The sequence below is a fragment of the Pseudochaenichthys georgianus genome, chromosome 21, assembly GCF_902827115.2.
Source record: "Pseudochaenichthys georgianus chromosome 21, fPseGeo1.2, whole genome shotgun sequence".
NCBI lineage: Eukaryota > Metazoa > Chordata > Actinopteri > Perciformes > Channichthyidae > Pseudochaenichthys > Pseudochaenichthys georgianus.
The window spans coordinates 20,885,040-20,912,681 of NC_047523.1; the positions used below are offsets into that span (position 1 = coordinate 20,885,040).

The 27,642-nt window shown below is 39.2% G+C and overlaps 1 protein-coding gene across 1 annotated transcript in view; it reads right to left on the reverse strand.

Moving 5' to 3' along the window:
* Nucleotides 1-2,338: 2,338 nt before the first annotated feature.
* LOC117466553 (receptor tyrosine-protein kinase erbB-4-like) overlaps nt 2,339-27,642 on the reverse strand; it is a 431,817-nt gene continuing 406,513 nt past the window's right edge. Inside the window, exons 21-28 of the mRNA XM_034109868.2 lie at nt 19,400-19,555; nt 17,821-17,896; nt 15,933-16,079; nt 13,081-13,178; nt 12,491-12,661; nt 9,733-9,982; nt 8,193-8,321; nt 2,339-8,065 (exon numbers count right to left, since the gene is read on the reverse strand). Coding sequence (XP_033965759.1) covers nt 7,395-8,065; nt 8,193-8,321; nt 9,733-9,982; nt 12,491-12,661; nt 13,081-13,178; nt 15,933-16,079; nt 17,821-17,896; nt 19,400-19,555 — 1,698 coding nt within the window. The 3' untranslated portion in view covers nt 2,339-7,394. The remainder of the gene's footprint in view (nt 8,066-8,192; nt 8,322-9,732; nt 9,983-12,490; nt 12,662-13,080; nt 13,179-15,932; nt 16,080-17,820; nt 17,897-19,399; nt 19,556-27,642) is intronic.

A 27,642-nucleotide genomic window follows, 5' to 3' on the forward strand; every position in this document is an offset into this window, starting at 1 on the left:
GGGGCAAAGGCTCGAAGATGCCGATCTCGTTATTGGATTTCCTATGATAATGCCAAAAATGTCATCAGCTGAAAAAGAGACGCATCCATCATGTACGAGCAAGTGTCATAAGTAATGACACTTTATTATCGGTGCTCCTGTGTGATTTTCCTGCACGTGTATGCCTGTGTGTGAGTGTGACCAGCTTTTAATGTGGAAAAGATTTGTACCATCTGACTCCTTGCTCTTTCTGACCTAAAGGCATGTTCTGATGAATGGTGAGAGATGTCTGGCCCAGGCCTCATGTCACGCTGAGACTACAGGCTACATAACACTCCCACGGTTTGGCTGAACTACTCGAGAACGGGCTGACATTTGAAGTAAGGAGTTGTAAAGGGCTCTTAAAAATAAGGGCTGAATTGAAAGTAGTACTATATCTCATCTAGAGGCAAATGCAGACAGATGGCCACAGTAAAGCCAAGCACAGTTTGAAGGAAACATTGGATGGAAACTCTGAATGTATCACTTCAGCTATTCGGGCAAAACTACAAATACATTCGAGTGGAGAATTTGTTAAAAACGGTTTGTCATTTTTTATAATTGGAATGACCCTTTGAAGTGATCATGATGGTAATCAATAGGATGTCAGAGGGGGTGTTTCTGGCACAACACTTCATTATAACACAACATGAAAAAATGAGAACAATCCAAGTTTAAATATTGACTGATCTTTATTCATATTGAATTAAAAATATAGTTTTGACAGATTCATGTAACAAAACAGAGGGAATACATATTTCAATGTCCTATCTTGGGAAATGTGTCAATTAACCAGTGAAGAAAATCGTTTAAACTGGTAATATGTGACAAGGTATGTTCTATAAAACTTATTTCTCAATCATTCTGATGAGTTGATAAAAAGCAATGATAATTCATGAACGTTTTTACAATTGAATATTCTTTCTTCAAAATGTACTTTTGAACAAACACATGGACTTTTGTGACGCTTGCCAAACTGATCACCTTACTAAATACATTTTTAAAGGCTGGATATTGTCAAGACTGCCACAAAAATAATCGGTGCAAGTGCCTTAACACTATTCAATAGTAAGTGTAATTCAGGCCTAGCAACCTGTAGGTGATATATCAAATCAGATGTATGACAAATTGTATGTAATCCAAAGATGATGCTGGCAGAAATCCTGTCTAATTCAAACAACATTGCAGTAAATGTCTTTAGACTTACTGGTAAAGTCTCTAGCATGTTCAGCTTTTTAGAAAAAACACAAGTATGTTTCTTCTGCAATTGAAATATCAATTGGAACTTACCACATCATTAAATTGTAAAACTGTGGATTCATACAGTTTTCCTGCAATAGTTATTCCAGACAGGTTTACATAGTAACTTTAACCAACCATTTAGCCTCAGCATCTGAGCACCAGCAACACTTGACATTAGTATTATGATGCACTGCTTGATCACGAGCCACAAAGAAACAGGTTCAACATGATGATCTTGGCGCCAGTCCTCACATCAGATATAAAATCAGATGACAATTTGGCAAACTCTATCCCAAAGTCCTTTAAAGATCCTGTGAAAAAGATGTATTCACTTCTAGTTAAACTGTGACTTCTGAAAAATAGTGAACATTTCAAGTTCGAATGAAGTCGAAAATAGTTGACATACTAACTTCTGTACAAGCAAAGTCATTGATCAGCAATTTAAATGATCAGCCCAGCCCATGCAAACTGTCCATTTAGCCTCTCATACATCATTAAATTACTTTTGTTGACTGTAACATGATATTGCTACACCAGTATTGCCCCACATGGATGAATAACTTAATATCATCTGAAAGTAAACAATGACTGAGCTCAGTGCAAATGGAAAATGAAACTACTCAAGGAAACATAGTATAGGTCCTTAAAACACAAGGTGTAAAGTGACACTGGTGGATTAATAACATTGTTTAGGAAAGGCTGAGAGAAAAGTGGGTGAAATAGGGAATATTCATTAGTATTGCAACAGCATCGTAAGAGTGTACAAAATCAAAAGAAAAATCTCAAGATGTGAATAATACTGAGAGAAGCATGGAGGGAAGTGGAGTTATAATACACCTAGTATTTTACTCCTACAAAGTGAGCAGGAGCAGAGGTTGAAACACAAAATCCACCAAGTTGTGCTAAGAAACACAATCACAATATCACAGGGGAATCGATGAGGTGGGCGTGACAAAAGACCCTGCAAGCGTTTTTTTAAATCAGAGTTCACTCTTCAAATTACATTTACAGAATATATATATCTATATATTTACTGTATATATATATATTTATATACATACAGAAAAGATATTTCCCAAATCAAAAGGGACAGTAGACCACCAAAAATGAAATGATGCAAGAAAAAAATTGGAAAAGAAGCATCATTGTCTTATTTACAGATGCACCTGGCCACCCTTTACCTACCTATAAAAATACTATCCACTTTTAATTTTTTTTATTTGTATAACAATGGTAGAACTGTCCGATGACCCATTATCTGAATGTCTTTATCATTTGGTTAAAAGACAATTATTATTTCCATTTTACACTTTTAACATCAATTCAAGACATTGTAAACTGTGCTTTCTCAACCGCTGCCATCTACCCCAGTTATATCATGGTATGGTAGAATATATACATATGAATCAGTGTAAACTATGAAGTATGACAGCCATACACTGTTTGATTCTTTAAAGATGTTAGCATTATGTGTTTGTGAGCTGCATTATAGTTTCCCTTTAAAAACAATTTTTTTGATGATGCATTGACCAAAGCTATTAATTAGGATTTTATATTGAAGTTATCTGAAATGTAACATGGGTTGATCCAATACAGTAGGAGCATTTAGACCACAGGTGGATAGATATAACCAACGCTTTGAATACAAGTCTTCTTGATGTAAATACAAAGCTTACACAAAGTAAAAGAGAGCACACTCTATAAACACAATGGCTGTGTCCCAGTTCAGGAGCTGGACCCTCTTTAGTGCCTATTTTTGGGCTGGATCTGTCCTGGTGGTCCAACAAGGTCTGTCAGGCATCCCTTTTCGTGAAGGACACACCTGGTGTATAATTTGAGGTCTTCAACATCAACTCACATTTACTAAACCATTGAACAATCTATTTTAGGGTGTGAACAAAGAGAATAGGTCTTCTGAGGGCAGTTTTTTGATAAAACTTGCAGAATAAATAAGTTGTTAAGATGACAATATGCACCTGAACAGCCATTAGTTTTGGTCAGTTTTAAACTACTTTAATTTTGTAGGTTCAGCCTGAACTTCAGACAGTGGATGGCACACAGAGCCCCTGACTTGGGACATAGAATGGCTTCAACGCTAAGTAGAGAACATGACAGACTTGAGATAATGAAACCTTCAAACTGCATATTAAAAATAAAACATCTGCTGTAACAATGTGATCCCCTGAATAGCAAACACAAGAGTTTAAACAACACCATTTACAATACTAATATCAACATTTCTTTGAACTATATTTAAACCCAAAACAAAAGTGGATGCAGAATAAAAAATGATAGCTGTTACTATAAGGCCAGTTTACTTAGTCATGAAAGGGAGTTATTGTGCTCCTTTAAATAACTACTGTGCCTGTGAGACTTTCTGTACCTTGACACAGAATATAATATGTTTTCACATGAAACTATGACTCCTGTTAACATTTGACCAAAATCATTTTTCTTTGTTCGTGTTCACTCCACACATAGCTGCTTTTCGGTTCCACTTCTGTACAGCTGAACAGTGTTTGCTACATACAATTCACAGTCACCTCTGAGGAAAAAAAGAAAGGATGGCAATCTACTCTGGTCTCCTCTGCCAGTTACAGTGCACTTGCACCTTCTCTCCTGCTAGCTTTTGTAACATTGATGCATTGGTCTGGTAACATTTCTAGAATGCTAATACCTTAGTTTTAGCCCCGCTGCAGGATTACAACCTATTGCCTGTCGTTCACGGTTTCTCAGCCGGTGCACTGGGTGAAATGTCGGGTTACATGATTTCCCAAAAGAACAAAAAGGGAAAGTGGATGAATTAGCATTCAAAAAGCTAAAATCCCCTTGTGATGCTCCGATACTGAGAGCACCAGCAGGTTTTCTCCTTCACAAGATTGGCTTTATTTTTCCATAGAGATCCATTACGATGCCTTTGGGTGACTATCCACTGCTGTCATTGCACTTAAACAAATGGCCCAAAAGTAGTCTACAAGCACTGCAACTTATACCTAATGGGTGATGGTAAAAATAAATGACACATTTACTGACCTTAGCAATCTAAACACATAGAGGACGCTGACAGACATTTACACAAAGACAGTATACATACATTAAATCATCAGAGCAAATGGACACAGCTTAATCAAGTTAGCAACAGAGCAATGTCAATGATAATTAACAGCGAGCTGACTTCAAGAACCATCTCCTCACACCTATACAATTCCCATTTGCACATTTCAGCAGTGTGTTTACTGTGGTATCAGGGTGCTAATCTATCTTCCATTATATGTTTTCTTCAATAAGTTTGATGTGCCATTTTAATGTGGCAACTTGTGTCTCAGCTGGAGCTCAACTGAATGATTATTGTTCCCCATAAAACCTGAGAAAGGGGGAGAAACACTGTGCCAGGGTGACATCTGTGTTTTGGACATGAAGTCATCAACACTGCTGAACTGAACCTTCCCTCTGCCTGGTATTTTCAATGTAGAGGCACAAGGTTGTGTAACAGTGGTTGTGTATTGGTATGCCAGCAGTGACACATACACAGGCATTAATCGGTCTCCAAATACATGACATTATCACCTAATACTCAGGGTGGGCGGTATGAATACAATCTGAAATAAGGGCATGTGTAGATCAATATTATTATTACAAATATGTTCTGTGCATTCAATTGAGAAACTTTTTATAGATGGAAATATCGGTTTTTGGTACACACCAACAATTGCACACGTTATGTTTAATTTACCAATCATGATCTGTTCTTATGAAAGAAAACCGGAGAACAATTTCTTATACAGCTTTGGAGAGAACTTTCTAAAATTGAAAACAATTAAGCCAGGTGATATCATCAATGATTTCATCAGGTTAATATCTGCTTGGGCATAAGACCTTTTAACAAAAAGCCTGCATTAGAAACTGGAGGTAGGAGGTAAAATGACTTCATCTTTTAGACTGTCTCATGTGATTTCCTACACTTTATGGAAGCGCAATGCCAAATCGCTAGAGTACCACTTTAATTTAGTGAATTATTATATAACTAGAAAATCAGGGCTTTTGTGACATTGATGCAGAAATACAATTACCAAAATTAAGTATGTATTATAAAACACGAAATATCAAAAGAGTAGCTACTTGGGTATACATTGTACGGACAATTGACACATTTGTTATACATCGTTGATACTGTATCTCCCAACCCCAATGCATTACTATCATATCATTAATAAGAGTAGGTATGCTCCTTTGTAGGAAATATTCCTGATGAAACAAAGTCTGAGGTGCGAGCATCTCACTTTAAATTGTGAGTGCAAAAAAAGATGAATTGCCACTTAGCGCGATAATAACAGCAAAGTCATTTGGCTGCGTCAGAGCACTAAGTGCTATTTAATTATCAATTCCAGCCTAAGTTAGGCTTCAAAGTCATTTGACAACAGATGCTAGTGGTCTCCATCAGAGTTAACTGTGGCATCCGGCAGTACTGAATGAGTACAGAAAGCTAGCCATCAGTGGATTCAGTGATAACTTATAATATCTCACAAAAAATGTCAAATAACAATAGAAAAGAAGATTTCCCATTTTCTCATAGTGTCCATTTCAACAGCCTCTCTCTCTCCCTGTTCCACTTCCAAGCGCTGAGAGACAGAGCAAGGTAGTCGTGACTACTTGGTCAAGTTAAATTTCAGTTTTTCTGACAAAAAATAGTATGAACAAACAGAGGTCCCCCCCCAACAAGTTTATCCTCATAATTTGATGTCTCAGCTTGGTCCACAGAGCTTTTTCCAGGATTTGATTAGTCTTGTAATGACATGTAATTGTCTTATTTACAGCCCTGCAGGGAGAGCCTCATTGCCAGAACTACATTGCTCATTTGTGGCTTGGTACCTGTGCTCATTGCGTTAGTGTAAGAAAAAGTGACAAAGTAAACAGATCCCTGATGCAAAAGAAAAAAACTGAAAATAATCTCTGATCTCGATTCTAAAAGCGTATTATTTTTCGTTTATATTCACCATCGTCACACTCCTTTCTCTGTTGAAATATATGTCCATACCATGACACTGCATACACCATTGGTATCATCAGTCACAATGGTGCTTACATTGATCTTATGAAGGAGTGGATGGTGTGCTGGTTGTGGATGAAAGGGGGACAAGAGTGACGTGGGAAGTTCAGCGTCGTCTTCGGAGCGAACAACCTTATAAATCCCAACCTAGCTATGCCAATAATCTGCAGAATGCTTTCCACCAGGTACACCAGTTTTTCATAAAACTGTGGGGACATTTACTTTCCTGTTCACCCTTTTCCCTGCACTGCAACACTGACTGACATTATTGGCAAACTCTGTGTTCCAGCACAAGGTCAATTGAGCTTCTCCTCCAGAATATATTTCCAGTGCCATCGAGCTTATCTGTCAGTATGCATGTATATACTTATGAATTCATGTATGGATATTATTGGTGTGTCAAGGCTCCAGGCATGTTAACATGTTTTAGGTATGATATGAGCTGTGTGTGATAAATGTTTGAATTCCATTACTGGTGCAGCAACATGTAAAACTCAGAGAAGCGTGTGGACATCTGGTCTCTTCTGCTTGACTGAGGGTTTGCTGGTGAGTCACGACACAACGCCATGTGCGTGTGTCATTGTATAGATTGCACACAATAGCAATGTGTGCATCATTATAGGTGAAATATGTGCTAAAGAAACACATGGTGAACTGTAATTAATGGGTGTACAAAGAAAAGCATGAAAGGTCATGGCAATAACTCTCTCTTTGGGCTAACCTCAGTTCATGTCTCCTTTTTTCTGATTAAACATTTCAATTATTTCATTGTGTTGTTGTTGTGCCTCTCTGATACTTGGGATGGCAGGACAGTGTGCTCCACAATGGAACCAACATTGAAAACGTGTCTACTTGCTTTCATGGATAGAGCTAAAAAAGTCAAGTGAGGCTGTCAGTAACTGTTATTGTAGTCCTGAAGGCAGGACTTGAGAGTGAAACTAAAAGACTTGCAGTTCAATATAACAGAGAGACGTGTCCAGGAAAGGTGCAAGGGGAACCCAGGCTGAAAAGTACTGCATGGAAACAAGAGGACTGTTTATTTATCCCCTTCCCTCTATTCATCCGTCATTGTGCTACAGGAGGGTCACTACACTACAGTGTTCCTCTGCCTGTATGGAGGGGGTGGCAACACATTGCCGGCTTTCATAGCAGCCTCGGACAAGTATTCCTGGTTTTCGGCCACAGCGGGGCGAATGCGTCCATTCTGCCGGTAGAAGAAGCGCGTGCTGCAGTCCTGCAGGTACTCAGGGTTGTGCAGTGAGGACTTCGGGGGTAGACTGTGCTGCCAGTATTCAGGATTGTCAAAAGTGGCCTTCTTGCCTTTCTTATCAAACATTATGGTGCCGCTGGTGATGCCTGAGTGCAGAGTGTGTCCTGAATGGCCCGGGTGCAGGGTGTGTGATGGATACGATTGGTGGGGGAGGTGGCCAGGGGGAATCACATATCCAGAGGTGGAGACCACGTGGCTTGACATTGATGGGTTGACCGTCTGCGATATTGATTGAGCAGCAGAGGACCCTGAGCCAGGAATGGACACTGCGCCAGCCAATCCGTTCTTGTCCCCAGGGTTGAGGAAGGTATTCAGGTACAGTGGCTCGTTGATATACTCATCATCCCCGTGAGTGGACTGGCTCTTGGCGGCAGCAGCAGCCCCAGCCATGTGCAGGGTGTGGCAGCCGGCTCCATCAATCACTGCATGGGCGTCACCATTCCTACGGCGGGTGACGAAGGGGTTTTCCTCTACTGGGTTGAGATAGTCTGCAAACAAACAAAACAGTCATAAACTATACAACAGTATTCATTTCCGTAGCTTTTGGGTTTGCTTATCATATCTCAATGTGCAAAGAAATAAACACAAACTTAGTCAATAGTTTGTCAAATCAACCTGAGTTGTTCTTGTCTCTCATGGCAGTCATGTAGCCTTCCTGGTCCTTGTCTCCTTTTACTCCTCGCTCTGCTAAAAGACCGGTGGGATCGGCACTGTAACGCTGTCCACTACTGTCCTCCCCTCCACCTTTAAAAGGAAAAAGACATGATGGATTTTTTTAAAGAATATGATACTTAATTAAGTGTATCTCCATGAATCATGGACATAGATTTATCTTGTCATCTAAAACCTTCAACGTTATTCACCATAAACAAGAATAACACATTCATTTGTGTGCTGTTATCTTTGTTCTGTGATTAAACCCTCAGGGCTATTGCTAATGTCAAACGCTTTTTATATTATATTGATTACAGGGTATTATTGACCTGAGATGCACTTCATTATTCATCGGTTGACAGTAGATAGATCACTATCGGTACCTGAATAGACAAACTCATAAACAACTGCCACTATGCGAACGGGTATAGTAGGTATAATACGTAAATACCCAATTTATTTTGCAAAGGAGGCATAAGTAGGTCCCAAAAAAGCTTGTAAACAGGCTCAACACAACTCGAGGCTGAAACTGCTGCTGCTTCTCTGCCTGAGAGGTGTAATATGTGGTTCGGTTTTGCCAGACAGCTGCTCATTACAAGCTTAGCCTTTGCGCTCATCTCCCAAATCCTCTGCTGGTGAGTGATCCATCATCACAGTAAAAAACAGCGAGGGAAAAGCTGATAGGTTGGGTTAAAGAAGGGTGAGGGCCTGTCTGCTCGCTTGAAGGTGGTTTTCATTGATAAGTTATTGCAGCAAATTATGGTTTATTATAATTCAAGGATTTGCTTATACCAGTAATCACAGTGTATTGGCATGTACTAGACACACTGGGAGTGTGTAGAAAGACTATGTTGTAGGATGCAGGGCCATACCAACAAGTTTGAAATGAATACAAATGTACTGAATTGATTAAATAGCAATTCATAACTGACAAAACAATTATAATAGTAAACATCACCATAAGCTAAGAAGGTTATTCAACAACCTAAAATAGTAAAAAAACAAACAGTTTTAATACATCCATTCAATTTAAAATCATTGACCCTGGGAAAACCTATTTGTGGACTGAATTGTTGACAACAAGTCAGCTTTTTCGTATACCAGCTGTTTTGAGATCACACCCGCATGACACACAAAACAAGTATTGGTTTTAGGAAAGTGCCATGAGACTGTATGTTAATCCATTAAGAATTTATTGTGCGTTTACGTTGCAAATACATTGCTTATGTAAAGAGGAATATAATTGGGATATGTAAAAAATATGCAGGAGAGTAGATCAGCAAGCTAAGGCAATTTTCACAACATTGTACAGAACGAAAGTGTTTTATTGATTACCAAAACATTTCCGAATACAAACTTTAGTCAAATGTCTAAAATAAATCGATTAAAACTCTAAAGCTTTTCCATCAAATATATGAACATTTCCAACAGCTCAATTAACCTATGTCTTGGTTTTATAAATACTGTTTCTATTTCAATATGGATCAGTTTCAGTCTTTACCTTGTCCAGCAGTGAGCGCTGAGCCCGGCACGAGGTTGCCTGACCTCGGGGAGGCCTGCTTCCTCAGGGTTCCATTGCAGCGAGGGTCGTCCAGGTTACCGCGGCCGAATCCAACACCAATCTGCCCCCCTAACGACTGGTCCTGTGGTGGGAGGCAGACCCCAGAGACAGGAGGAACAGAGACCACTCTGGGGAGGGTGGCCATAATGTCCTCCATGCTGTAGCTGGGGTCCTGGTAGCCATACTGGTTCTGGGAAAAAAGAAAGAGGGGACAGGGATGTCACAATAAACAAGAATAGCCATGAACCACGCCAAAGCAAACCCTGAGACAGTGGGGAGTTATCGCAATGTTTTTTTTGTTTCTGTTCTTCTATTAAATGTCAACGTTTAGCTTATTTGCCAGTAAGTAAATACATTTTGTATTTTCCAGTCTTTGATCTACAATGGTTCTGAGAGCAGGTTATTGAACAATCAAACAAATATACAATATACTGCAATAAAATAAGCAATTAACACATACCATAGAAGGCATTGTTAATAATAAAACGTGTTTGTGCATAAAGTCCATACAATAGACACATTCCTTGTACCATTGTTCATCTGTAATATTTCAATGTGACAGGCAGGGGGGAGACAAACAGCAGTGCCAAACAGTGATATGGCAGCATGACTGCCAAGGACAATTTAATTAAAAGGATTTTAATTAAAAGGCTCCATGCAGCAAAGTCTTAAAGTAGCCATATCAGCCCTGCCGTGCTGTGTGCATTTGTGTCTAGGCTCATAACAAAAAAGGGGCTCTTTTGTAGAACCTCACTGGGTGCTTTTTCGGATTTATCTTTTATTCCTGGATTCCAGAAAAAGTTAGTTTTTGGTTTCAAATCCCCTTTCTTAGTTTCTTCTGCATGGCCTTTGAGCTCTGAGCAGTCTAAAAAGATCAAAAATCCCCTGTGGCTCTTATTTTCACTTACATACTAAATGAAAGACAAAGAGGGGAAACGTTTGTGGATTACTGGTCGGTGAATGAATAGGCAGATTCAAATCCCATTTCTCATCAAACGTTTCCTCTTAATTTATTCATCAGGTTCCCTTATTATTGATGATTCTTTGGCATCCTGCAAGGCACGAGCAAGTGGTGCCACAGGCTCAACAGGGATACAGACCCACATAGCCTTTTATCACAAATTAGAGATGGGTCAGTCACTGATGTGTAGTATGGGTGACTCACAGGATGTCTGCTCCTTGTCTACTGTGGAGGTTGTAAAACAACGACTAACCTTGCCATTAATCGTGACGCACAGTCTTTTTTTACTTATAATTCTTGCAAATTCTGAACTGTAATTGTTAGACATGTGGATGGGTATTAACAAATCATATTGTCTTTCTTTGGCAATAATTGATTTCATTAAACTAATCATGATTTATGCGGATTAATGCAACTATATCAAAAATAATCTAGTATCAGCCTGAATAGAAAAACCCCAAATCGTGGAGGACACATTTACCAGTTTTATGCAAATAAGTCATCTGTCACCCCTTGAAATGCACCAAACAGAGTTGGAGTTGTCTCGCATTGGCATTCGGCAGGCGTTTTTATCCCGACACAAACACAGGGGGGATATTGGAATACAAAATGGCTGAGTTGCCTGGCTGTGTGACTGGTTTTGTGATAGATTTAAGTCCAAAGATAGATGGACACGTTTGAACAGTTGAACAGTTAAAGAACTGAGGGAATATCGCTGTAAACACCAATTTTGAAGAAGACAATTACCATAGTTTCACAATGGAATTAGACCAAGGAAACACACAGAGAAAGAAAGAGGGAGAGGAAAGTGAAACTTAGAAAGCTGTGTGAGTTCTGCTTTAAGATTTCAATCGTTTGTGCTTCAACAGGAGAATCCTGAAGTACATGCTGAGAAAATTCATTTCCACATCACTTTAGGGACCATCTAAATGTTCTGAATCACTACTTTGAGTTTACACCGTCTTCTTTCCATCATGATAGTCACCCTGCTGCCAAACTCAAAAGAAAAAGGTAGTAAAAAATGTAATGTAAAATGACAATAAGCAACTACATTTAAATGTGTGCTACAAAGTTATATTAAAAGGGACATATTATGCAAATGTATGGCTACATTTTGGGTAACTAGTAAAACATGTTTACATTCTTCAGTATTGGAAAAACTAATAATTTTCACTAATCCTGAATGAACCCTTTGGGCTGGAACAATACTTTTAAATATCTGTCTCTTTAAGCTCCCCTCTGATTGGTCAGTGTTTCCGGGTCTTTCTCCGTAGATTGAGCCTTGTGATACTTTGACAGTATTTTTATAGCTTCTTTACCCGCTTTATAATAAAAACATACATGAAATCTCACTTGTTACAATATGAGACCTAATACAGGGGTTCCATTTTGTCCAAATATTCATACTTCCTTTGGCCAGAATGCATAGATTAAGATTAAGATTCAATTTATTGTCATTACATAGTACAGGTACTATGTAACAAAACGGTTTCTCTGCATTTGACCCATTGTGTTAGGAGCAGTGGGATGCCATTATGTACGGCGCCCGGGGAGCCGTGTAGGGAACGGTGCCTTGACACCTCGGTAGCACTTGGTCTTTCCGGGACTTGAACTGGTGACCTTCCAGTTGCCAAGCCAAGTCCCTATATGGACTTCGCCACCACCGCCCATAGGATGGATTATACATCAGTAACTTAAGTTTATTCAGTGTTTTTGGAGTTTATTATAAGACGATACCTTGTTAGAGTCCATGTGTGCTCGGGGAGTGTATGCCAGAGGTGGAATGTTGTAGGAGTGCGGCACCAGGTACTCCTCAGCGTCCATCAGGTCCTCCAGCTCCTCCTCGTCCAGGAGGCTCTGGAAGAACTTGCTGTCGTTTGGGCTGGGCAGCTTCATTCGGTCGTCACCCTGAGTAAAGTTGTGTGTAGATAAGTGTCAACTTTGAGGCCCTTTACATCCTGATTTGCATAATATATTATTCAAACATTCACCTTATTTGATGTGTAATGTTATTTGATTTCTTCTAATGATGCACTTTGCGTTACTGTGTTTGTCGACTAATTTCAGGCTGGCTCAATCGTTTAAAGTTTTACACACGGGTAGTGAAATAAGTACTTAGTGTATTTTCTTACAAAGGAATGAGGAAAGTAAAATGTAATTTGTAATAGAAAATAATATAATCTAAACTCTGTATACATTTATATAAAACAAGCACAGTGGAAAACTGGCCAGTTTTCACTTTGAAGGTAACTACTCTGTATTTTAGACGCATAGAACCGAAAGAATGATATCCTGATATTTGAGGTACGTCCCAAAGATTGACCTACCTGAATGACCAGGTATCTTTGGGGATCACGAGCCATCCGAGTGAACTCTGCAGCCAGCTCCTTGAACTTGGGCCGACTGTCTGCATCAATCATCCAACCTGAAGAAAGTGTTTATGTTAGTGTCTGACTAATATGATGTTCTAATACATATTGAGATATCTAAACCTGTGAATACCTGATATTATCTCTTCATTAAGTCTGTACATTTAAATTGGACCTTGTAACCTCCAAAAACAGTATGTTGTTCTCTGAGGTAAACCAAAGCCTCATCTACACCAATCAAGTTCCAGTTTCTTCCTGACTGTGAACCGATAGCACTTAAGTGCGAGGAAAGGTGCATGCAGGGGCGCCGCCAGGGATTTTGGTGTTTCTGTGTGAATTACCTACCATACCTTTAAATGTCAGCTAAAAGAGCAGTGAAATGAAAGACCTCTGCATTTTCTGTAAAGATATTAACAGTACTTAATGTCAGCTTAGTAAACACATAAACATTAGCTAACAGACTAATTTCCACCACTCATGGACCACACACATACTGTCGCCCTTTAGTCCCTCTCTCTTGTCTTTCTCTCCTTTCTCTTCTTAGAGCCTGACTTTGTTGGTCGTTGAAACATGGTACAACACACGTATGTAGGCTAAGTACTAGCATCACATGCTTTCACTCTCTGCAAGTGCCGGTGCCACAACGCGTTTGGAGGCAGGACCAAATCATTACATGTAAATAGAAGGGGGTGTACAGAGAGGCTTTGGGTAATTAACTTTTGGAAGAAAATAAGTTAAATGAATCGTAAGTTTAGTGAGTAATTTATCAATATAATCTATTAATGTCAATTATTGAGGATTGATGAAAAGTTAATTACATTTGTTGTCTTAATGTTCTAAACATTTTGGGGCCTCTGTCAGTCACGGGCCCTTAGAATCGTCCTAACTTTTCACCCCCTTACGGCGCCCCTGGGTGCATGTGTCAGTGTCGATCAGGCGGAGCATTTCTCTATTCTTCACACTTTGGTGTCAAAGGTTCTGACGCAGACCATGTAAAATATATATATTTCCATCCTTTGAGCCCTTACTAACATACTTTGCATTTGAACTACATATGAATGTGGCTGCATTGTGAGCTACTAATGAGTTAGAGCGAAACCTGTGTAGAACAGCTCCTTTACCTTTGTAGTTTTTAGACTGTATTCCTTAATAATCCCAGCCACTCATTCTTACTGTGTCAAAGTTATGTTACAAGCATGTGATCACACATTAACTACAATTCAGCCAAGCTATGTATATATATATATATATATATTATATATATATATACTATCATAAAACATATAAAACATTAATAATAATGCATAATACATTTTGTCTTCATATCACCTCAGTAGTTTGAAAGTATTCACATTTTCTCAGCAAACTTGAAGACAAACCTGATAATATAACTTCCCTCTCCTGAAGGTCTCAAAATATTTCCAATTTAAACCAATTTTCATTATATAAAACATGGTTATTTGTTCCGTAATGAAAAATGAAAGTACTTTTTTAATGAAGTTGCTTTCTTATTGTAATCACTTTTTCAATCTGAAGATAAATACTGTTTCATCATTAGAATGGCCATATGGAGTAATACTTCCTTCTGCCAATTTCTCTGTGAACAAATTGGTATTATGCCAAAGTAATCATGTGATCTGGCCTTGTGTAGCGCCCGTCTCAGTATCCGGGGAAATGAGAGATAAAGATTGAGAGATTGAGAAATGTGGCTTTACACACAAGTTCACACATACAGATACAAGAGATTTCATATATTAAATATATAACCCTTTATCCAGTCCACTAGAGCTGCAACTAACAACATTTATTCTTTGTATTTATATTTTCTTCAATGAAACAAATCTGAACAATTTCAGAAAATACTGTAAAATGTCCATCATAGATCACCAAGATAATATAATATAAAACACAGAAAGGCGGGAAATCTCCATAATTGAGGTGCTGAATATTGAGGTGTGTTAGTTCTGCATGTACGGTATTGTGGTGCAAAAGCAAAGGTAGATAACAGGCAGGTGACAGTGACCTCTGCCCGCTATGTGTGTGTGTGTGTGTGTGTGTGTGTGTGTGTGTGTGTGTGTGTGTGTGTGTGTGTGTGTGTGTGTGTGTGTGTGTGTGTGTGTGTGTGTCTGCTTGCCAGGTTGGCGCAGGTTCAGGGTGACACTGAGAGCCAAGGTGACAGTTTGGACCAGAGGCTGCAGCTTGAGACTGCAGGACAAGGTGGAGCGGTGCTGGCACCAAACCTTCGTAGCCAGAGGTTACAGCGCCACCTGTGACCCCAGCGCATGACAGCAGTGACCGACCAATGAGGTCATTGGGTTTGAGCTCCTACTGTTATTCATCTACTAACATAACCCCTCCTAACGTCATTTTGAAGGGTCTCTCACTAGTTGTGCCATCAGAGTTGTGTCAGTAGCATTCATAAACTGAAATATAACAGATGGGTAGAATTTTAGAGTGGCGATATATCAGCTTTTAACTTCATCTTTGACACCACCTAGACCCTCTTATACGAAACAGCTGTTGTGGCCTTTCAAAAGTCTCTCTATAAGAGCATAATTATTTTAGCATGCTTTAACTAAAAAAACAGTTGGCCCTTTCTTCACCTTTACCATTCAAGCAGCTTTTTTGCTAGTTTAAACAGTGGATGGAAACAAAAACGGTAAATCATGGGAAATATTTTGCTATTCAAAAGCAATACATATATTTATGAAGCTTAGAATGCAAAATATTTGTTGAGACTGTAGGAAACATGTTGACTTAACAATGGTTTTTAAGGCATGTCTGGTAATGTGACCCCCCTTTCTACCTACATTTGACCATGACCATGTAGACGTCGATGGTGGAGATAGGCGGCTGAGGAAGACGCTCTCCTTTCTCGAGTAGGTCTGGGATTTCTCTGATGGAAATCCCATCGTATGGCTTGCCTCCAAAGGTCATCACCTCCCAGATGGTCACCCCTAAAACGGAGGGACAAAAAGAAATAGAGATGAAGCAACGTGAATACAAATGGGGAAAAAAAAGGACAATGTGACAATGAATAAGTACAGAGAAGATTAAGAGTTGAGATGAGGGCTTAGTTAAAAAGAGAAAAATAGAAGATGGACCAGAACAACTAAAAAAAAAAAGAAGTGACAAAATAAAGAACAAAGAGAACAAAGTTGGAAGACAAAATAAGGAAGCAACAAAACAAAGAATAAAGAAGATAAGACAAGACAACACAAGTCAAGTCATCAGTCAATCAGAACTTTCAGAACTCTTACGCCTTAATCATGTTAGTATTAATGAGTGGTTAGCAGAGTAAATGCACACTATAAGATGGAAGTCTAATAGCCCCCGGTCATAGAGGACCACTGCGGACTTGGACACATTAAACCATACTGATACTTTTAATCAAACAGACATTATTCTCTTTGATACGACCCATCTTGCATATTTTTTTAGAAAATATTTTTTTTCAAATTACTTTAAGAGTCATTGGTCAACTTAAACAGGAAACTGTTACACGACAAAGAACAATACAAACCTCATAAAACTGGTAGGTAATGGAGGATATTGGACTCTGGATAACATTTTTGCTGACAGGCTGATGGCTTCAAAGACTGATTGTTAAGGCTTAAGTACTTAAAAAAGTAGATCATCTTGTTTACATTTCACAGTGCGTGTGATTGCCACATGTCAAGAACTCAACACTACATTTCCTGTTCATCAGCACTGCTATGATGGTAAAACCTTCTACAGCTGCTTTAGTTCTATAAATGACCTGCTTGTTTAGCAAGCCGTCTGGAGTTTATTGTACAATATCTGCATGCCATATGCCTGGTTAACTTTCTTTAGAATGTACAGCTTTCCTATCTTCTTTTTAACACACACTTTTTGTCTGTCTACATTTTACTATATTGCTTGCGTTTGTTTTTCAGTGGTTGTCTTTGCAACCAGTGTGCTCTCTGTCTGGATGATTGTTGATCCTGTCACTCAGTGGACCCCCTGGTTGCTAATCTCATTGGAGGCTCTCTGTTCTGACCCCACTGTGGAGAAATGAACTCCACACTGCAGTCAGGACAGCACCGTCACTGCCCATCTTCTGCCTCAGGCTGAAAACCAACAGTTATTACATTGCATTTCCTTTATAAAGAAACTCAGGCAAATCAAGTCTTTTTATTTTTAGAAATCGTTTAAAATACAATGAAATAATTTAAAGTAACAATACATTGGTAAATAATATGTAAAGGCTAAATTAAAATAACCATATTTTTTTTTTAAGAATTTGTGGAATTAAAAGGAGTAAGATGGAGGATGTAATTCAAATGTCCAAAATAGAGAAAATGTTTTGTTAGCAGAATTGAACATGGCATCCACATTTCGTATATAGACATTTGAAAACAGAAGCCAAAGAACACTATTTCTGTAGCTTTGGGCAGGACCAATGATGAGGCTTTATGCTGGATAATTTCTTTGAGTATCTACTGTAGCTTTTGACTGCCCTTTAAGGCTTGTTCGTCAGCACTTAACATTATGTTACTAATTTGTTTAGAGGGCATGCACACACAGCAAAGTCTTGCTCCCATAGAGATTGAACACACATTGAAAGTCACTTTGCATATAGCTATAAAAATAGGTCTGTTTTACATATAACATTTTTGAAGCTCTCATGGTTTTCTACATCATCCAGGTACTCAGAAGGAAATGTTTAACGCCTACCGTAACTCCAAACGTCACTCTGATGAGTAAACTTCCTGTAATGGATACACTCCAGGGCCATCCATTTGATGGGCATCTGCCACGTAAAAAAAAGCATGTTAGTTTTTCAATCTCTTGATAACCAACTAAATACGTTTTGACAACAAACAATACTGTTTGGTAGAACGAACTGCAAAGAGAAAAAAGTGGAAAATAGTTTGATGAAAGAAAAGACAAACACACACACATGCACACAACCTCCAGCTGTATTGGCAGTCTGCAAAGCAGCTTGACTCGATTAGATTAGAAGGCCACTTCTATTGTTTGCAGTGATGGAGGTTGAGGGGAGGGGGGTGTCGAAGGTTAAAGTGTGTCTGCCTTTCTCTCAGTGCAGGGGATAATATTAGAATGCTCAACATTGAGACAAACCGTTACACACAAAAGAATGAGGGATGAAATAGGCTTTCCTGAGAAACAATGGTTTAAAAACAAAATACAAAGGAGGAAAAAAAGGATGAACAAAGATTAAAAGAGGCTGGCAGCCGAAGTACAGAGAGCTCCAAGGACGTATTACGTTAATACCGTTCTGAGATTCGATTCCCCAAAAGTAAATAAAACGGTCCAATAGAGCAGAAATATGTCTCACTGACTCCACTAAAACTGTCTTTTGTGATCGGCAAAGTTCCTCCCTTAGGAGATAAAACCAAATGTAATGTTGATGCCTGTTGCTGTATTTACAACAGTCAATGATATGGTCTAAAATAGTAATTCAATAATATTGTATCTCGGCAAGCATTTAAAACCAAACAAAACAAACTACAGACAATAAAAAAGATAACAAGGTCATTCATAACAGGCTCAAATGACAATACAGAAATATCAAAGTCCTAGAGTAAAGCAGGGTTTGATGATGTGAGCAACAGGCCTACTGCTAGACTATTGCCACTTTTCCTGAAACGGAAATCATTCAAAAAGTTAAAGAGAGAATAATGAAATGAAATTCATATTACATTTCATAATTGCCTTCTTGCTTAAAGGAAAAGTCAATGCTATTCTGATATCTGTTTATTCAAAATAAGGAAACAACCAGCAGCTAGCTGTACTCACTGATGAACAGGTTATGTCTCTATTGTCCTTTAATCCTTACAAAAAACAAAGTCTGAAATCTGTGATAAAAATATTTTTGCTGTTAAAAAGGTTTTTATTTTCAAATGATTGGCCTCGAGCAGTGACTTCCATGTGTCACTGTGAGGTTGCCAACATCCAGATATGTGTTCCTTTCAGACAGTGTGTCATTTGCACGTATTAAACCGCTGGACATTGGTGTTTAGTAGGTCCAAACAGCAATGTACAACCTGTACAGACGTGAGCTTAAAGCTAGCAACACACTTACAATACCAAGCCTCGAAAAATGTTGCACTCGAGTCTTTCTTTTTGTTTCCTCTAATTTTTGTATTTTCATGAAGGCAATTTATAGAGCATAGGGATAAGCGTAAAACACATTTGTGTTGATATTTACTAGCTTTTTTTATCCATTAACTTTGCATGCAACTGCACCACCTTTATAAATATATTAAAATACTTTAAAAACATTTATCACCTTTCCTCCATCGGCGTTATATTCCTTCTCATTAACATCCAGGAGGCGAGCCAGGCCAAAGTCGGTGATTTTGATGTGGTTGGGAGATTTGACCAAGACGTTTCGGGCAGCCAGATCTCTGTGGACCAACCTACGCTCCTCCAGGTACATCATCCCCTGCAACACACACACACACACACACACACACACACACACACACACACACACACACACACACACACACACACACACACACACACACACACACACACACACACACACACACACACACACACACACACACACACACACACACACACACACACACACACACACACACACACACACACACACACACACACACACACACACACACACACACACACACACACACACACACACACACACACACACACACACTCACACACACACACACACACACACACAGCGATTACTTTCAATCAAAACCATGCACCTCACTGCAGGCATGAGATGAAGCATGCTCATATGGAAGTCTGACGGCTGTTCAACATCACCATCTGTCTTCATCATCATCATCATCATCATCATCATCATCATCATCATCATCATCATCAAGATAAGATTAGAATTAATTTAATTATTTGTGTCATCGTCATTACCACCATATTGTTATTTTTATAGCAATAATTGAAATCAATCAAACAAGAAGACTAGAAAATCCCTCTTTTGCCAAATGTTTGGCAAAGCAATAATAGCAGCATCCATAAGCATCAACCCGGAGGGCAGCTTTTCAATTAAAAACCATATGAGGGAGGCATGTTGTAGTAAAACATTTAATTCAATATATTTATAAAATAAATAAGAGACAACCTCTCTGGTCTTTAACCGGTATATACTGAATTTATCATGATTATCTGCCTCAAACATTGGTCAAGAGATTTTTTCTGGCATTACAATGTGCTCAGATGATTATTCAGTTTTCAGAGTATAGAGTATATCACCCTCAAAATCCACTTTACGTGTCAAAAATGGACTGCAAATTGAGACAGCAAACACAGTTGCAAAAGAAAGATATATTTGAATGGTTGTTACTGATCTTTTATTAGGAAATGTTTAAACCAAATAAGTAGTTACTTATTAAGAACACATTCTATTTTTCAGCATCAATCACAAGTCTCTGTCCCAGCCTCCACAAATTAAGATTACCACCAAACCAGATGGAAATGTTCAGTCTGTCATAAAATTCCAATGATGTCGTCAAGCTACAAAATAACAGCTCAGTAGTTGTGAAACAGCTTTTGAGTTGCTGCCTCTTGTGCTACATCTTCACTGCCTACTGTGCATCACAGCGAGAGTGGACCTGAAGAGGATGAACAATGGGACCTCAAGGAAAAGTAAGAGGAGGGAGCTAGGGGAGGAACACTTTCAAATTGGCGAAGCAATAATAGAAGCCACTTTGTGTCAAGTGGCGAGAGCACAGAAAACAAGGCCTTATTTGAAAATATAACAAATTGGATTTAGCTGGAGTGTGCCGGAATGAAAGGAGGAGTGGATGGAGGAGGAGAGGGGATAGGTGGGGTTGAGTGGCGACAGTCTAAGAGGTGAGATTACATCGGTAAGGCTATAATCACCGTGCCTCATTTGGCTCCTTCCCAGGGGAGAACATGTGGTCTCTGCGCACACCTGCACATCACACACACACCCACACATACCTGCAGACAAACAACTCACATGGAGATACACCTGTGTGTGTATGTGTTTATGAGTGTGTATGTGTGGGGGGTTGAAACAAGTTGAAAAAAGTACAGAAAAAAGATAATCGACTTTAAGCTGGTACGGGTAAAACAAAGGAAATGACAAAGAGAGTTTAGACGTAATACATTTCAAATCCTAAATGCATAACAATTCTGTGACACACACACGCAATCACGCAAGTGCCTAGAGTAGACACCAATCCTTTTTAAACAATGCATAGTTTGTATCTCATTGTAAAACCTATGCCTTTTTGTCCAATCCCCAACAATGAGTCTAACAGTCTGATAGTGTGCTGAATGTTGTGGACTGGCCTCCCTAAGAGAATGAGGTTTAGTCAGGATACGTTCAAGATGTCTGAGGATGTCTTTCTAGCCTGATAATCAGTGTGAATTGTCATTTCATTTCATGTCATTATTCAACCTGACGTGTATGAGATGATTGGATGGATGGGTGGACCAACATTATCATACAGTACGCCACAGACCACTGAATGATTTTACTGACAGCAGGCTACATTTGGCAGTTTCATCAGATCTTCAGTTCATGCCGGGACATTGATAAGAATCAGAGATGAGCATCAGCGAAGAAGCTTATTAAGGGTGAGGATTGGTTTGTACTTTTCCCTCCACTGGATGTCCGTGTATTAGTTTAAAACCAACCAAACAGTTGCATATAGAGCAATGATGTTAATAAATCACATCATGCCAGACCACACAAAGCTCTTAACAAAGAGCCACCTGTGATTATGGGATCAGGAAGCCTGGTCTCTCTGATAGCGTTCAGTATGATGATGATCATTAACTGCTGTTCATGTTTGCCTCCAGGAATACTATCACATGGCCCAAAGCTCAATAAGCTCTCATGAGCCACATGTTAGCTCAGCTGTTGCCAACTTGAAAATATGTTAACTCATACTAGATTTATGAACTCCTGGCAGCTTTATCTAAGTGTCTAATACAAATATATTTCAACTGTAACACAACAATGAGTGGGTGTTCATTGCCAACACATTAGGTGATAAATATACAGCTAGACTAGTCCGATGTTACTGCTGCTACTGCTACTAAAGAGAGGTCTAATCCCACCTTTCTCAATCACAATCTAAATGTAGCAAATATTCACATTTAAATCAGCAAATGACCTTGTCAGCTGACATGGCAATACTTTTTAAGCAGGCCTTATCCAACAGTAACAATGATGTTGGTTATGCTGCAATGAATCCTTTTTCTTGATCTTAAAGGTGGGGTAGGTAAATTTGAGAATCTGGCTCGAGAAACACTTTTTGTTATATTCCATGGAATGCTCTTAACATCCCGATAGCAATGAATATCTTAAGTGCTTTGACAAAAAATACATTAAAACATTTCATCTGTGGAAGCTGTAGTACTGTAAAAAGCACGACCAATCATTTTAGCCGGCCCGGCTGTAACTGGATGGCCTACCTGTACCTGCCTGTCAGCCTTCCATCTGTGCACAAACTTATCTTGTCCCCTCATTGGTCATGTGCACGTTCGTGTGTGTTGGAGGAGGGGCTCTGTAAGGAAGTGGCAGATTTCTTCCGGCTGTGTATTTTCAAATTCTAGCTCACTCAAGCTGGTTTCTCCAAAATGACCTACCCCACCTTTAAGGTAGAATGAAAGTAGGAGTGATGACCTGTGATTTTCCTTCTCTCTGGTGTTTTATCCAGCACATGTTACTCAGTGTAACATACAAAAAGGGTTAACAAGGTTATGTTCTGGATCTGAGGCATCCTATAGCGGTCATTGCCTAAAGCTTCCAGATCATCAAAGTCTGTGTGTCTGTGTGCTCGTCATGGTATACACTGCCAGGTTTCTGACAGATTCTTATTTGTACATAAATCGCGCCCGGTAATCTCCTCAATTTTCGAGACAATTAAGCAGAAGAGGGAGAATGGATGGATTGGCAGCCCGTGCATTTTAATTTGCCAGCACAATGAGATTGAGAGGGGGAGTTGATGGAAGTGTGCAGGGTGGGAAGTGGTTGCAGACGTGCGTGAGAAACAAACTTTTTTATTTTTCTGCTCGGCTGCTCTCATTTACTGCCCTCCCATGTGGACGTGATGAGCACAACTCACTGCTATAAGTGTGTAATTTCAGAAAACCTGGATACGGCAGCCAGGGAAATGCCAGTTGTGAAGCTGTATTTACCAGCCAGAAAATCCAAGGGCTTCAGAGAGACTGTGTTATGATCACACCTCCAGACACAAGCTGCTTTCCAATCAGCAGGGATCAGGCCCATGCCCATGCCCTAAACCCTTTACATAAAGATTTGTAGATACGTAGGAAAGGAAACCAAGAAAACAATCCCAATGCTAGGAGCAGAAATGTCAACTTCTTAAAGAACATTTGTAACAATGGTTTTGAGTTTATTATAAACACCTTTATACAAGAATACGTTTCAAACAAGTGACAAACAAGTATCATTTGTCATGTGTTTGTGCAAGATCGAAGATACCAAAGTTCAGACATTTGTATTTTTGAACTGTATGAGTCTGTTTTCAACGCTATTCAAATGTTCTCTATAAAAGCTTCCATATAACCTTCAAAAAGACCTCCAACAGATAGGCTTCTGCAGTGTGTGTAGACATGCCTGATTTCTGCCGGATTTACTGAACATTTGCAAAAATAATAACAATGTCCTTCTTTAGTACAGTGAAGGAAATCCCATTTGAAAAAAAGAAATGGAGGTGAAAAGGGCCTACGCAGTGCTACAGGTTTGCAGGCACAATGCTCTCTCACCAGTCAGGAGAATTATGGTTCTCCCGGAAGATATTCTAACCTCCCGTCATGGTTATTTATGTTTAAATATGTCCTCAGACGGTTTTGTGAAGACAGATTTGGGGGGTTGGCGGTGGCAAAGGGCTGGAGATTAAATCAATAGGAGAAGAGCGAGGGGAGGTGGTGCCCATTTTTCACCGACTGGCACTTCCCACTGTTGTTCATTCTGGCGAGATAGACACACACACACACACACTCACGCACGCACGCACGTGCACGCACGCACCACACACACACACACACACACACACACACACACACACACACACACACACACACACACACACACACACACACACACACACACACACACACACACACACACACACACACACACACACACACACACACACACACACACACACACACACACACAGAGAGAGGAAGCTGTCAACACACACAGGCAGCACGCACACAGGAATCTATAATCAAGTGATTCATCCTTATTCAATGTTATTCATGAGGAAACACTTCTAATGAGATTGAACATCCTACAGAGGCTCTATACCTCTTGTGTGTTCTCTTTCTTCAGTGAGTGTGCGTGTTAGGTGATCCGCCTCCCATGTTGGGGTCGGAACGACGATGTGACACGAGAGGAATTCATTCAGATCTCACAGGATGCCAACACATATAATTCATTACTTTATTACCCTTAAATTTCACTTTTATTATATGCTATTATCCACAATTATTTAGGTGCCACATTATGTTATTAGTTTAATTAGAATTTCCCTCATATCATACTAAAATACTTTTTGATATCGTTCACATTTGTGTTCATTATTTAGAATCCATTAAGATGAAAACATTTACAGTAGCAGCTACCATATTTTTCGAAAAACGTAAAGACTTCCTAGAATTTACATATTTTATGGAAGCACATTTGTAATTAACGCTGGTCTCTAAAAGCAATATGCAATAATATACTGTAACAACCTTAATTAAAAAAGCTCCACTAAGTCAAAGTGAAATTCAATTTCATTGGCTTTTTACCTAAAGGATGTCAGTTGTTGTGGGGTACTGTACATCTTCCTTCAAATGCGGGGTACCAGACTGTGCAAAATCATAATTTCTGTAAATGAGAGTATTATATTCTGAGCACCGAATAGTCAGCAGCATGAGTGCATGACTCATCCGTGCTGATTATCTCTTTTATAGTTCAGCCTTTTTGGCTCATTTGCACTGTGATGCCAGTATTTCTGGAGGGCAGGGGATGTTTGCTGACTGTCTTTTTGTTTTATCATATTGTGAGTGCAGTTTTATTGGTTCTTAACAGCGCGACAGCATCTGGTTGACGGAGTGAATGTTTAATGTATGGTTTGGATATAAAAAGATCCCAGTGGGCACAAGAGAAGGTGAATCACTGTTTCAGGAATGAGGTGTAACGGATTGGACCAATGTGGAGGAGAAGGGGCGAGGTGTGTGTGTGTGTCTTTGGGGGGGGGGTTGATAACACAATGCTGATGAAAGTGGTAGGCTTTCATTTCATTTTGAGCTCCCATGTCAGAATGAATTTAGAAAATCACATTAAGGGGCAGCTTGAATATGAACAATTTGTCTCTGCTCAGACTGTGTTAGCAGTGTGCAAGGGGAACCCTTGTCTATATACATTTATTCTCTCTGATGAATGCTTTATGCATAACTCACTGCCGTACCTACAGCACAGAGAAGGGTTCGTCCCTCTGACACAAACACACACAAACACTCATTAATGTAATCCAAGAGGCACAGTCTGCAATCATTACCCTTAATACATGATGGCAGAATAAGCATACTGATAAAAGGGAAGCATCAAAAGATGGAGATTCCATCAAAAAAACGGAAACTGTGTTGCCTTGTGTGTTGGCATTAATGCTTGATCTGTTGTGCTTGAACATATTACTTTTGTCTGTAGTCAAATCATCTGTAGCCCCTGACACAACAATCTTAATGTGAGTGTTAGAAATTAAATATTTGCTAGAAATGACCTCGAAAAGGAAGTATTTTTCTTGTATTCTGAGTTTATCACACGCTACTGTGTTCTGTGCTATTTTAATATCTAGAAAATCTGTATGCAAATATGATAGGCTGTTAAAATAACATTTGGCTTCAATTCAAGCAAGTGATGTGTGTAGAATTACTCCACAAACACACGCATGCATGTACGCTGACACTCACACACACACGGAAACACAAACACTCACACACGTTAGCGAGCCTAGACTATATTCAATTGTGCGTAAAGCATTCATGGATGCCTCGGAGGCAGCAAGCTGGCCTGAATCGTCTTGTAGAATTAAGTCTCTCTCTTCTCTCGCTATCGTTTCCATCTCTGGTTTAGCATTAATAAAAGGGGTTAGAGAAGCAATTCAAATGCCAGTTGAAGTCAAGTCAAGTTCTTTCACACCCGGTGGCCTACTATATCAATTATTTGACTTGTGCTCTAATAGAAGATATATACACAGTTGTAATCAAGCAAATAGGCTGAGTTTGTACAGTATATACACAGATGCAGAGTAAATTATCTCTCAATTTAGCATTTCGGAGCTCTGTAATGTAAAACTCAAAATGACTGTAAATGTTTTCCTGTAAGTGATGTTTTTTTCTATCAAGACAAAAAGTATTATCTGAATTTTGGCATTTTTGTTATTTGAAATCATCACACAGAGAAAACATAATGGGAATAATGCTTCTATTATAACCCTGTCCATTTGCAGAGGCATGTTTTTTGTTCTTGCCTACTCCTTGAAGAAAAAAGGTTGCGTGTGTGGAAATATTTTGCTCTCTTTGGAATGTTTTGCAGTCAGGTCAGGCATCATGTTCACCGACAGATCCCGCTGAAAGACGATTCAGAAGGGGACAGTTTGGCAGCAAAAAGGCTTGAAACAAGATCATCTAGAAAAACAGAAGAGCTTTTTGTGATAACTGTTCAATGCCCACTCTTATTTTTCTAAGAGAATTCCCGACAGAGGAGAATTTATCTTCAATTGCCAATAATACAGACGGTAATAGATCATAGTTTGGAGATCACGTAAGACTGAGGGAACGGATGCTAATGCGATCCAGCAATGGTCGAGGGCAACAGAGAAATGATTTTTGAAAGCATATCAGATGACATGAGGGGCTTGAAGAGGTTGTTTTATTTCATGACAGTAGTATTCTATAGTATGTGGGAGATGAGGATATGATACTGAGGAAGAGGCAGAGTAGTGTTTTTGCTGAAGAGCTGTCAAGCAGCCATCACTTTAAATGGGATTCAACCTCTTTCCTGTATCTGTCACTGTGGCAGCTGAGCAGGGAATGACCCCACTTGGCCACGGCTGTTGAATTTTTTTTCTTCCTGAAAGTTAACAATCCTGCTGTCACAGAATTCACATCTACTGCTTCCAGTTGAATAATCAAGTCAAAACTGAATCCACATTCGGTGCATGAAAATGATTTAATATTCCTGGATCTGTAGTTGTACTAATTTGAAATGGCCTATAAAACATTTTAAATTTGAGGGAATGAGGGAGCAACAAAGAACAAAGCTCATTAACAATTTACAAAGATTCCCCATTATCCAATATCTTGGTTCTGAAAAGCACATTATCCAAACCTCTAACAATTATTTTGCCAGTAAAATACATATTATAGCAATTCTGGTCGGCACTTTAGGCATATCCTTTATGGACTGATGCATTTTCAACGTCAAAAGATACCATTTATTCACTTTAACATTACAAATTCAAATGTATTGTATGAGTAATA